At 43.3% G+C, this 14412-nt stretch overlaps 1 protein-coding gene across 1 annotated transcript in view; it reads right to left on the bottom strand.

Moving 5' to 3' along the window:
• Window positions 1-14412, bottom strand: part of LOC126153746 (suppressor of lurcher protein 1-like) — a 348799-nt gene that overhangs the window by 141826 nt on the left and 192561 nt on the right. The window contains exons 2-3 of the mRNA XM_049916091.1: window positions 1812-1887; window positions 1416-1479 (exon numbers count right to left, since the gene is read on the bottom strand). Coding sequence (XP_049772048.1) covers window positions 1416-1479; window positions 1812-1817 — 70 coding nt within the window. The 5' untranslated portion in view covers window positions 1818-1887. The remainder of the gene's footprint in view (window positions 1-1415; window positions 1480-1811; window positions 1888-14412) is intronic.

Below are 14412 nucleotides of genomic sequence, written 5' to 3'. Positions count from 1 at the left end.
TTTTTATTCAGTCTCTGTGCAGTACCAGTAGAGTACCAAATATAGTAATGTATGACATAGCTAAGTTATACATTGTCTATTTAACTTATTTGTTTTTACCACAACTTGAATGAACAGCCAAACCTGATAGCTCGCAGGCCACCATCTTATGTTTTGTCTTCATGTTTTCGCTTTGTGCCTTTGTTTCGATCTGATCTCTAATCGATCAGTCGAAATTTCACTATCAGATCAAATGGTTCAAATGGCTCTGAGCACTTTGCGACTTAACTTCTAGGTCATCAGTCGCCTAGAACTTAGAACTAATTAAATCTAATTAACCTAAGGACATCACACACATCCATGCCCGAGGCACGATTCGAACCTGCGACCGTAGCGGTCGCTCGGTTCCAGACTGTAGTGCCTAGAACCGCACGGCCACACCGGCCGGCTCACTATCAGACCAGCTTGACGACAACAATAACCGTTATATCCTCCGCTACACTGCAGTATGGTCTCTCAGTACTTGTGGTTCTACCACTAATGGTGTAAACATCTAGCTGTCGACAGAGATATTAGTTTCCTATTTTACACAATTCAGATCGTTCTAGAACACCTCGAACGAATCATACGTTGCATCTATTTGATTTGTAATGTTGTTCTTTACTGACTGTCCGCAGGCAGACCGAGCGAGGTGGCGCAGTGGTTAGCACACTGGACTCGCGTTCGGGAGGACGACGGTTCAATCCCGCGTCCGGCCATCCTGATTTAGGTTTTCCGTGATTTCCCTCGAACACTCCAGGCAAATGCCGGGATGGTTCCTTTGAAAGGGCACGGCCGACTTCCTTCCCCATCCTTCCCTAACCCGAGCTTGTGCTCCGTCTCTAATGACCTCGTTGTCGACGGGACGTTAAACACGAATATCCTCCTCCTCCTCCTCCGCAGGCAGCTTGCGAACTCTAGAGATTTTTTTTTGTCTTCGCATTAACCGTACAGTGTTCTTGTTTGGGTTCAGTGAACTAGTCATTTCTTTCTGTTTAACGTGTAATTTTAGACCTTTTATACACTTTGTTACTGTATCGCACGGAAGGTAAATTGCATAACGATTCCATGTTATTTACCCAACATATTACCATACTTATTTTTAATTGCACATGACTACCTCTTCGTGTGTCATTAGCATTGCAGATCAAATGTGTGAAGTCATTCATCCACTAGTAGGACGGCTTGTTTGCTAAAAATGCATTGGAAATAAGCAATGATTTACTTATTGCAATACAGCATTAGAAACTATAGGTTGGCTGGCTGGTATTTTAGCAGGATCAGAACTAGATCCTTATAATATTTCTATCTATGAATATATTACTTACTCTCACGTGGTACGTTAAGTGGAAGAGTTGTATAACATGCTTTAGTATCAGCAGCTGTGTCCTACTGACCTGGGTTCACCGCCACTCCGGAAGCAAAGAGGAAGGGTAGTAGCAGCTCCAACAGGAAGCGTATCTGCACAGACAACAATGTTAAATGTCTTTCGTCAAAATCGTTTGGTGAATTAAGAGCAGTTACTGTTCTTACTGAAGGATTATTAACTAAAAATGTAACACTGCGATAGAACATGGCTTTTATTTCTTGATCTTTATTTATTTCGAGTGAGTGAAATTTCAAAGTATTTTAGAACAAGACAATGCGAAATTTGCAGTAATAACAACAACAATAATAATAATAATAGGTTTTCCTGTAGATAACTTTCGCAGGTGCTAAGAAATTTTCATGCCACGGTCTTTGGTTATTTCCTATGACTAGTGTGAATTAAATAGCTTTAGAAAATGTTTTACCTCCATTACACTACCCTGCCGTATTCCGTGACATCATTTTCCTCCGGGAATTCCGCTGTGCACCGCATAGCTCCCCCTGGAAAGAAACATTCATGAGATTAAACCCAGCATCAGATAACGTTAGCTTTAGTCTTTACTAGCGTTCGATGGCTATAACTGGTTATAGCGGTGGCTAGGAAATTTTATGTAACGACTTAACGTTCTTCCAAACCGGTTAGTCGTCCCCAAATAAAATGAATGTTTAGCTAAAAAAAAATCCAGCAGTGAAATTGCTTTTTCGGGTACTCCGAACAATGTGGCCGTAATATTCAGCAAAATCTTTATAGATTCAGAGCGACCGTTAAATATGTAGTATGTTTACTTAGATGACCAGCGATACGAAATAAAATCAGAGTAGTGTAAATGATATATTTTTGACGTTTCTAGAACATGAAATGATGCAAATGAAACAGTCTGAAAGCATTTTGAAGCAGCTGATAGATTATAAAGTAGGAATGAGTAACTAATATACTGTGTCTTAATTTCTGAACACTGAGTTCTAGAACAACTTCCTGACATCATGTGGAATGACTAATGAATAGTGATATTGTTTTAGCTACGATACCAAAGGTTCCATTTTGCCGCAGTGGAGTCGGTCATAGATAAGGATTTCATAGCCATTCCTAGGTTGGACAATAAAAGTCACCATAAAGCAGAAGTATGAGATACGTGACTCACATATTGGCCCTGCGTGTATACTGCTAGAATTACTTTTCAGATAAAGCACCTGAAATACGTCGCAAAGTATTATTACTGTAATGTTTTTACTTACCTACTGCTACTGTGTTTCAAATAAAAGAAACAATTATACTTATTTTTAAACGAAGAAACTTGATAAATCCTGCGATCTCAGTCCGGGCGACAAGCATTTTTTCAGTGGCCAGACACTTGAAAAATCAAGCATATAGGGTGCTACATCAGGTTCATGTTCGCACCAGAAGAAGGAAGAAGAGTCCTCCAAAAGCGGGTTTCCTTCCAAGACGTTTATACATAGTATCTATACAAGACGATTAAATAGAAACTTCTGTTTGGTCTGTTATGGTTAGGTGAATCATATCTTCTTTATTCCTGCCGGAATTATGACTAGAATCTTAATTTCGCTTTGGACCAATTGCAATATTTTCCTAAATTTTAGCCTGGAGTCAATAGGACCAGAACGCATGCTCATCGTATATTGGCATGGACACCAATTTTTCAGTCACATTATCACTTTGTAGCCAGCCTTGCTTATAGTCAGATGATCTCCTTAGTGTTGCCATGAACCACTTGCTTCTACTAATAACAACATACGATGGAAGAATTTAATCGAGCAGGTGTGAAAATTGATTTGAAACAGTGTAAAATAAATTCCTTGGGAGACATCGAAACGAGAACAATGAACGCTGACAATTAAGCTCGAGAAACAGTGGATGAGTTTTTGTAGTGGTGAGAGCATCTACGTAAGACTGGATGGATGGCAGAAGCAATAAACGAAGGAGTCATGTTGGCATGGACTGCTTACGGTAAAGTACACGGTCCAGTTACGTTAATGTGACCACCGCCTATGTTCAGTGTCATCGTGCGATAACCACTCACAGATGGAAGATGACAGCGTTACCAATGGAAGGTATACAGGGTGGTCCAGTGATAGTGACCGGGCCAAACATTTCACGAAATAAGCATCAAACGAAAAAAACTACAAAGAACGAAACTCGTCTAGCTTGAAGGGGGAAACCAGATGGCGCTATGGATGGCCCGCTAGATGGCACTGCCATAGGTCAGACGGATATCAACTGCGTCTTTTTTTTAATAAGAACCCCCATTTTTATTACACATTCGTGAAGTACGTAAAGAAATATGAATGTTTTACTTGAACCACTTTCTTCGCTTTGTGACAGATGGCGCTGTAATAGTCACAAACGTATAAGTACGTGGTATCACGTAACATTCCGCCAGTTCTGACGGTATTTGCTTCGTGATACATTACCCGTGTTAAAGTGGACCGTTTACCATTTGCGGAAAAGTTCGATATCGTGTTGATGTACGGCTACTGTGATCAAAATGCCCAACGGGCGTGTGCTGTGCATGCTGCTCGGTATACTGGATTACATCATCCAAGTGTCCGGACCGTTCACCAGATAGTTACGTTATTTAACGAAACAGGAAGTGTTCAGCCACATGTGAAACGTCAACCAAGACCTGCAACAAATTATGATGCCCAAGTAGGTGTTTTAGCTGCTGTTGCGGCTAAGCTGCTGTCGCGGCTAATCCGCACATCAGTAGCAGACAAATTGCGCCAGATTTGGGAATCTCAAAAACGTCGGTGTTGAGAATGCTACATCAACATCGATTGCACACGTACCATATTTCTATGCACCAGGTATTGCGTGGCGACGATTTTGAACGTTGTGTACAGTTCTGCCACTGGCCACAAGAGAAATTACGGGAAGATGACAGATTTTTTGCACGCGTTCTATTCAGCGACGAAGGGTCATTCACCAACAGCGGTAACGTAAACCGGCATATTATGCACTACTGGGCAAAGGAAAATGCACGATGGCTGCCACAAGAGGAACATCAGCGACCTTGGCGGGTTAATGTATGGTGCAGCATTATGGGAGAAAGGATAATTGGCCCCCATTTTGTCGATGGCAATCTAAATGTTGCAATGCACGCTGATTTCCTACGTAATGTTCTACCGATGTTACTACAAGATGTTTCACTGCATGACAGAATGGCGCTATACTTCCAAAATGATGGATGTCCGGCACATGGCTTGCCTGCGGTTGAAGCGGTATTGAATAGAATATTTCATGACAGATGGACTGGTCGCCGGCCGCGGTGGCCGAACGGTTCTAGGCGCTCAGTCCGGAACCCCGCGACTGCTACGGTCGCAGGTTCGAATTCTGCCTCGGGCATGGATGTGTGTGATGTCCTTAGGTTAGTTAGGTTTAAGTAGTTCTAAGTTCTAGGGGACTGATGACCGCAGATGTGTCCCATAGTGCTCTGAGCCATTTGAACCATTGGATTGGTCGTCGAAGCACCATACCATGGCCCGCACGTTCACTGGATCTGAGGTCACCGGATTTCTTTCTGTGGGGAAAGTTGAAGGATATTTGCTATCGTGATCCAGCGACAACGCCTGACAACATGCGTCAGCGCATTGTCAATGCATGTGCGAACATTACGGAAGGCGAACTGTCGTTACACGTATTGCCAAATGCATTTAGGTTGACGGACGTCTTTTTGAGCATTTATTGCATTAATGTGGTATATACAGGTAATCACGCTGTAGCAGCATGCGTTCTCAGAAATGATAAGTTCACAAAGGTACATGTATCACAGTGGAACAATCGAAATTAAATTTTCAAATGTACCTACGTTCTATACTTTAATTAAAAAAAAAAACCTACCTCCTGTTCATCTAAAATTGTGAGCCGTATGTTTGTGACTCATACAGCTCCATCTATCACTAAGCGAAAAAATTGGTCCAACTAAAACATTCACATTTCTTTACGTACTACACGAATATGTAATAAAAAATGGGGGTTCCTATTAAAAAAAAAACGCAGTTGATATCCGTTTGACCTATGGCAGCGCCATCTGGCGGGCCAACCACAGCGCCATCTGGTTTCCCCCTTCAAGCTAGACAAGCTTCGTTCTTTGTAGTTTTTTTCGTTTGACGCTTTTTTCGTGAGATATCTGGCCCAGGTCACGATCAATGGACCACCCTGGATAATGCGATATGAAGCGTGTGAGGTGTGGCGGCGGAAGGGGGGGGGGGGAGGAAGGCGGGTATGGGAGGGCAACGTGGAGAAACATGCGGTCGTCTTCGTAATGCGAAAAGCGCATGTTCTTCCCATACCACAGCGGTTAAGGTATACCATAATTGGAAAACGGCGGTATCCAAACCGGCCGTAAATGATGGAGGTGAGCGACGGCTGCGGGGATGTGTACGGGCGAGAGACGTGCAATTGTTGAGCAACTGACCGCCCAGATGAACCAAGGGGATACAAAAAATCTCCCCCTCACCGACCGTTTGACGAACCTTGCTACGTATGAGCCTAGACAGCAGGCGCCTGGTTCGTGCACCCAGGCTGATTGCTGTTCATAGGCGACGAAGGTTGAAATTTGAACGACAGTACCACAACTGAGTGGCGATAGATGACCTTTTCAGATGAATCACATTTCATGTTCCGTTGAACAGATGACATTTTGCGCGTGTGCCGTGAAACGTCTGAGAGCAAACAAGGAGTGTGTGGGACGATTTGGTGGCAGTATCTGGGTGATTTCCTCATTCTGTAAGGCACAGTGGATCAGCACAACTTGGTATCTATCACTGGGGACCACGCCCGTCCCTATACGCAATTTCTTTTTCTACGACACGATGGCACCTACCAGCAGGTCAATGAAACGCGTCGCACAACGCACAGTGGACGTGCGTGTTTAAAAGAGCACCAGAATGAGTTTACTACACTCCCCTGGCCACGAAAACTCTCCGAAAACATCGATTGGGCTGCTCGCACCGCGCATCCTCAACCGACAAAACTAGTACAGTTGGGCATAGCAGTGGAGTCGGCAAAGGTACACTGAATATCAGTATGAGGCATGAACTTTTGGTGAGGTAACCATTAAAAAAAAACAAAAACTGAAGAAATGAGGAGAGGAGGTAAGAAAATTAATAAATCGACCAGGGAACATAGTCGAGTGAAAGTGCTCAGTCTGTAATGAACATTTGCTGACGGTGTGTGGTACTCAGCCAGGCGACTATATGGTAGGAAGGACTTTCATAGGTTACAAGGGTCGAAGACTGCGACCTAACTGAAGATTCGTAGATGCTTTCTAGTATCAGTAGCACTGCAGCATAAATCGGAAGCTCCATCGGCGGATATCATATCGCTGATGATGGTGATAAATACTGCTACATTCCTTGTTTTTTTTATATATAATTTGTTTTCTCGGTATCCATGGCACAGTGGTGCAGACACTCTAACGTGGCAGCTTTCGGTTCTGGTAAATCGAACTATGGTCATGGAAGATAAATGGCAGAGTGGGACATTGCCAACTTCTGTTGTGTGTTATCTGTTACCGAATGCTTCTGTTTTTCTTTGTGTGTTGCTCATTTTTCTCTTTTTCTTATTTTGCAACCACTGAAAAGACTAAACCTTGTCCATTATGGGATTCGGTATGACGCATATGACACCAGAAAGTGTCGGCTATCCCTACGATCGTATGCCAGTTACGAATTCGCAGAATCATAAATCACCGATATAGATTGCCAGACCCGTGAGGAGGGGGCTCCTGTTCGTCCGCACCTCGCCTCTCCCAGTGGCGGTCTAACAACGGGACCACGCCTATTCGTCATTACCGATTTCTGCGAAATATACAGTATATGTAGTGCTTCGCCAGAAATGAAAGTGATAGAAGTCGGAGCTCCAAATAGCCATATGTTTAGAAAAAAATAGCCAGGTGCTGGTAGGACTCGCGCACTGGTGGTGCGGCTACTATTTATTTATTTAGACAGTTCATCCATCTCGAATATCGAAAATCTCAATGATTTTTGCATATTATCGATATTGGTACTGGCAGTCTGGCGACACCGGGAATTCCAAGACTTCCGGGAATGTTTTAAATTTTGAAATCTGGTAACAGATGACAAAAGAAGTTTTCTATCTTATTAAATACTAACAAATTTCTGTTTTCTTTTCCCTTACTTTTTCTGTGAAACCTTGCTTCTAGGTCAACGTGTTGTCCCCCCCTGGGTTTTGATGAGTGTGTCTTCGAGTGTCAAAATGTGACATATATGGCCGGTGTTTTGATTACATTGACTTAGAAGCTTACATTTGTTACACAGCCAAGGGACCGTAGACCTCACTATGCGACACAAATTTCAACTCGATACGTTTCCCCTTTCCTGAAAAAGAAAAGGGTCTGAACAGTTGCGCAGACGGAGTTACAGACAAGAAAGCAATCCTAGAAAGGTTCTTACCGACAGAGACACGGAAGCCTAACGGTAGCATTTTTGGGGCGGAACGGCCGAGGCTGCCATCATTTGTGCTAGCGTAGCTCCTAGGCAGCTTTTGCCACAGCAAAAACTAAGGGTCGTGTGATCGAACACGTATGTGGAAACCTTTTCCTTTCTTTTATTTTTAATTTTTGCTTTAATTATACTACTTATAAGCTGAAATATCGCTCGGTATATTACCTTTATTGATATTTTCATAAGAAGCATGAAAACAGAAGACTAAGGGAAATTTGGGATTGCAAAAAAATTTTCAAGAAAGGATTATAGTTACAGCATCCACGCACGACAACTCTGCGAACAACAATATCACAAGGAATTGTAATTAAAGCATCCAGAACTTCGTATTACATTAGTTGCATTCAGACCTTAGAGAAGACTGCATCAATGTACTTTCCACTGTACATCACCAGCTATCCTCGCCAATATTTGTTGAAATTTTTTGTTGTGCAGGGTTTGCTGCGAAGCTATGATGTGAAAACTTTTTATATCCAAAAACCTGGTTTATTTTTGTATACAAACTTAAAAATCACAAAGTGAGTGTAAAAATAGAGCGTTTATAACGTGTACAAGATGCCAGGAAATTTACTGCTTCTCTTCTTTCTTCGATAAATATCACCTCAGCACATGTACATGATTAACTGTAAAATAATGCAAATACGAAGTTATCGTGAAAGGCTTTACAATTGCTCCAGGGAAATTTATTTACAGTCTCGAATTTGCCTTTCCCCTTCACGCTATTACACTGATCAGCCAGGACATTGTGAGTATCTGCCTAATGGCCGTTATGTTCACCTTTGATAGCGATTACAGCGGAAGCAATGAGGCCTTGGAAGGTCGCTGGAGGGAGCGGGCACCACATACGGGTCACCTAATTCCCGTAATTTCGATTTTGGGGGGGGGGGGGGGATGAGCTCTGACGCCACGTTAAACCACATCCCAGATGTGTTAGATAGCGTTCAGACGTGGCAAGTTGGGAGGAGGAGGTGGGGGGGGGGGGGGGAGGAGCGGCAACACATCATTTGCAATTCGCCACTGCGTTCCTCTAACTGCTGGCCTTGTGACATGGCGCATTGTGTTGTTCAAAAATTCCACTGCCGTCCAGAAACATGATCGTCATGTAGGGGTGTACGCTGTCTGTAGCCAGTGTACGATACCCCTTGGCCATAGTGGTGCCTTGCACGAGCCCCATTGGCCCCGTGGATGTCCACGTGAATGTTCCTCAGAGCACAACTAAGCCGCCGGCTTGTCTCCGTCCCGCAGTGCGTGTCAAGGAGCTGGAAGAAGACAGATACGCGCCCTCCCGTCGGTGTGATGAAGAAGATATCGCGATTCACCAGACGAAGCAACGCTCTGCCACTGACCCAACGTCCAGTGCCGATGGTCATGTGCCAATTTCAGTCGTATTTGCCGATGTCATGGTGTTAACATTGGCACATGCATGGGTAGTTGTGTGGAGACCCACCGTTAGGAGTGTTCGGTACACTGTGTGTTCAGACGTACTTGCATTCCGCCCAGCATTTAGGTCTGATGCTAATTCCGCCAAAGTTTGCTGCCTGTCCTGTTTTACCTGCATGCCCAGCCTACGACGTTCGGCATCTGTAACGAGTGGTGGCCGTCCAACCCCGCGACGTCTGGACGTGGTTTCACCTTGGTTTCGCCATGTCTTGAAGACACTTACCACAGTGTTCCTCGAACACCTGACAGGTCGTGCGGTTTCAGAAATGCTCGTACTGAGCCTCTGCGCCATCACAATCTGCCTTCGGTCAAATTCACGTAGATCGCGCGTCTTCACAATTCTACACCTTTATTGTTTACAATATACATAAATGACTTAGTTGACAACATCGGTAGCTCCGTGAGGCTATTTGCAGATGACACGGTTGTCTACAAGAAAGTAGCAACATCAGAAGACTCGTACGTACTCCAGGAAGACCTGCAGAGGATTAATGCATGGTGCGACAGCTGGCAGCTTTCCCTAAACGTAGATAAATGTAATATAATGCGCATACATAGGGGCAGAAATCCATTCCAGTACGATTATGCCATAGGTGGTAAATCATTGGAAGCGGTAACGACCGTAAAATACTTAGGAGTTACTATCCGGAGCGATCTGAAGTGGAATGATCACATAAAACAAATAGTGGGAAAAGCAGGCGCCAGGTTGAGATTCATAGGAAGAATTCTAAGAAAATGTGACTCATCGACGAAAGAAGTAGCTTACAAAACGCTTGTTCGTCCGATTCTTGAGTATTGCTCATCAGTATGGGACCCTTACCAGGTTGGATTAATAGAAGAGATAGACATGATCCAGCGAAAAGCAGCGCGATTCGTCATGGGGACATTTAGTCAGCGCGAGAGCGTTACGGAGATGCTGAACAAGCTCCAGTGGCGGACACTTCAAGAAAGGCGTTACGCAATACGGAGAGGTTTATTATCGAAATTACGAGAGAGCACATTCCGGGAAGAGATGGGCAACATATTACTACCGCCCACATATATCTCGCGTAATGATCACAACGAAAAGATCCGAGAAATTAGAGCAAATACGGAGACTTACAAGCAGTCGTTCTTCCCACGCACAATTCGTGAATGGAACAGGGAAGGGGGGATCAGATAGTGGTACAATAAGTACCCTCCGCCACACACCGTAAGGTGGCTCGCGGAGTATAGATGTAGATGTAGATGTACACACGCACAGCATGCTCAGTGGTACTACAAGCACCTTGCGTGCGTCTCGTCTGACTAGCAGTCATTCCTCGCCAGGCGACGCTGCTATCGCGTGAACGGTTTTATATCGGTAGTAGGTAATTTTTGTAGGTTGGCAGGAGAGCCAACACCGGGTTACTAGAGGAAGCCGAAAGGCACGCGTTTTAGCTCACGCAGGCTGGCGTGAGGTCTGGAAATTAGACTTTAGAAAAAACGGACGTAGCTGGTGGAATACTTAACTTTAATCCATAAATGGTGAACGTCGCTCTTGACTGTACATTATTCACAATATCAATAGTAACTGAACATGGCGCCTTGCTAGGTCGTAGCAAATGACGTAGCTGAAGGCTATGCTAACTATCGTCTCGGCAAATGAGAGCGTATTTTGTCAGTGAACCATCGCTAGCAAAGTCGATTGTACAACTGGGGCGAGTGCTAGGAAGTCTGTCTAGACCTGCCGTGTGGCGGCGCTCGGTCTGCAATCACTGATAGTGGCGACACGCGGGTCCGACGTATACTAACGGACCGCGGACGATTTAAAGGCTACCACCTAGCAAGTGTGGTGTCTGGCGGTGACACCACAGTAATAATGTTCTGGCTGGTCAGTGTGTGAATATTAATAAATGAAATATAATGAGCATTACTTCAGTTTATTGGCCATGTTTTCTTTCGTCCTTTCGGCCTTTGCCCAGCTTCAACTAAGCGGGGTCGGCCTTCTTATTACGGATTTGGCAGTGTTAGTCGCAGAGGGTGGCCGGATGCCCTTCCTGGCGCCACCCTGAATCCCCCTGGGACGTAAGTAGAGTACCCCAGCTGTCTGCGTCAAGTGGAAGCCATGAAATAGTGCGAACGTGTTGAAATGTCTGAGTCGTGTAACTGAGGCGGAACGTGGGGACCAGCCCAGTATTTACCTAGCGGGATGTGGTAAACCGCCTAAAAACCACATCCAGACTGGCTGTCATACCGGCCCTCGTCGTTAATCTGTCAAGCAGATTCGATCTGGGGCCGGCGCGCGGAACTGTGTCCAGGAAGCAGCGTATTAGCGCTCTCAGCTACCCTGGTGGGTCGTTATTCGCCATTTGAAGAAAGTAAAAATTCAGAATTAAAAAAATTTCCGCATAGAGACTTGAACCCATGACCCTAGCATTGCCTTTTCTAGAATCTTCCCGCTGCGCCAACCGCTTGATCATCTGGGGCTCCTACGCAAGACATGAAGATAACATGAATTCGGACGGTATGAGCTATGACTAGTAGGCGCGGCCTTTTGCCAGTTCCCTTTATTTACACTTGCGGCCTCCCGTTTTCTGCAGAAAATCAAAGAACTATATGACAGGACTTAGTATTTAGTAAGAATATTATCCAATTCATTAGAAACTACGCAGTACGTTGTAGTACATGTGTATATGCTTTAATTCGTCTACAAAACACTAGTACGTGCCGTTAGGACATACTCATCATATCTGATGGAATTATTTGATTATTGCATTAGTAATATCAGTTTACGTTAACTAAAGCAATACAAAACCAGATTATATACATCAAAACACTCCCACAATTTCTTTAGATGTCAATAGGGGCCAATAAAATCTTAGAACTACGTAACAACACATCTATACAGCAGTCTGCAGGTTCTTTCTGTCCTCTATGGACATATAGGCTGAACTATCGCAGCCAAAGAGTTTCTTGTGCTACATGAGAGTACACATAAGTTCCCACAGCATTCCAGTGCAAGAATTCAACCCTGTGATATTCCATGGCTCTAGAAAGTGGACGAGACATTTAAGTCCCATCGGGCACGAAATGGTTAGGTGTTAACGCTATATCTGGATTAAATTGCGTAAACTGTTCACAAATTGTAGATTGAAAAAAAAAAAAAAACACGTACGCATAGCGACGAACACAACACAATTCTTTCATACAAACATAATTCGTGTATGTATTTTCAGCTAATTATGAGTAGTGGTACAAGACTTTTGTTTCTGCCAAATGGATCCAATTGTGCTGTTCTGCTCGTCTTCAACGCAACTCACATCTGCTTTACATAGCTCTAATAATTATCCTTGCAGATAAGACCCTGTTTATGGATGTGTCAGAAAAGACTAATGGTCCACGCAGCACGCGCAAAATCTGTGACAGCCAGCTGACATGAATGACGGAGCGATAACGGCGTTATCTTCTGCTTTTGTTATGCTTGAAGTACTTCTGGTCGAGTTCTTCCAGTTTAAAATTGTTCACTGTCTTGGGTGCGAGTGCTACCCAGTATTTTAGCTTTGACTTTAGAGACTTTGCCACGTAAAATAATAAAAAAAAACAAAAACGGTTCCTTGCAACAGTGGCTTTGTCCTAGCGAAATAATGTGATTTTTGCATTAAATCGAATGACTAAATTACTGCACAGAGGTAATGTGCGAAATGACATCCTTCAAATTACTTAAAATGGTTCTCTCTCTCTCTCTCTCTCTCTCTTTGTGTGTGTGTGTGTGTGTGTGTGTGTGTGTGTGTGTGTGTGTGTGTCTGTCTGTCTGTCTGTCTTTGTATCTGTCTCTCTCACTCTATGATAAGGAAATGTTAATTTAATGTTATTTTTGGCTAGCGTTCACTGAGTGAATATGGCAGGTGTTTTAAAATAAGGCGTGAGTGGTACCTTAACAACTGTTTAGTTGAATGAAGGTTACTTGCGTAATATTGAAATGAAATGAAAATACCACGCAACTGGAGGGTTTTCACAAATTTCCGATGAAAGTTTTTCTGTTCTCATCCTGATCCTCTGGAAGTAGTTCTAAGTATAGTGTTCACTTACCACCTTCCGATCCTACGGAATTTATGATGATAAACTATAGTAATCTCAAGCAGACCTGGTTATTAAAATGAAAGTTTCATCTAGACACAGCTTTGCGTAATCCCGGAAATGGGAACTGTGAAACAATGTGAGCAATTTTTTTAAAATCCTATGAGGAGTTCCATTTCGTCTAGGAACGTCCAGACAATATCACTCACTCATGTGAAGGAATGCAAAGCCATTACGAGATCTACTCGAGATTCAGTTCTGTGGTATCCTTGAAAAGAACAAATGATTTGGAACAAGAAAGGGAGTGGGAAAAGTCCCCATCACTAAATTTTTTAATGAAGTTTAGCAACAAAGTGAAACGCAACACAATATGTAATGCCAATTCGCGTATTAGTCCTTATGACCACCCAGTGGATGCCTCTGCGAAAGATGCACGCAGTGTGTTCATTGACGAAAATGTGTTCTCTGCTTTTTGTCTGACAGGTAAAACCTTTAAAGATAACCGTAATAATATCATACTACACATAGCTCTCTGACAGTGATAATCAGCAAAAATCAGTACAGTGTGGCAACAAATGCTGAAAATGTAACAAGAACCTGCCATCCATCTGGTTTTCCGACAAGTTTTTTCTTCACAATTAAAACGAGAAAGCTAGTGAGAAACGTTCGTAACATGACTCAATATTTGTCATATGCAGGTGTCGTGCGGGAGGACAAACGTTAGTATCTCGCAGCAGTACTGTTGTTGGTAAGATCATTATCATTTTAGAACAAGGGACTGGGTTCACATCCCACTCAGAAATAAAATTTTAATGTCTTACGAAGTTTCTTGATAGGGAGTCTTCCACTGAATTATGATAAACTCATTCTAGAAAAACTTACTGACATCAATTTTTTGGAAGAAAGTGTAGTAAAACTTGTTTCATTACTTTAGTATAAAGTTTCTGTCGACATCATGGTAAGTTTCTGCTGCTATAGCCAGTGGCGACGTCTTAGTTTTCTGGTTTATATGTCAGTTATTATGTATTCGTTGAAAGCGCAGGCCATCATAAATTTCTCTCACTT

This window comes from Schistocerca cancellata, chromosome 2 (assembly GCF_023864275.1).
Source record: "Schistocerca cancellata isolate TAMUIC-IGC-003103 chromosome 2, iqSchCanc2.1, whole genome shotgun sequence".
Taxonomy (NCBI): Eukaryota; Metazoa; Arthropoda; class Insecta; order Orthoptera; family Acrididae; genus Schistocerca; species Schistocerca cancellata.
Note: the sequence above shows the minus strand (reverse complement) of the source record. Positions and strands in the feature narration are given on the sequence as shown.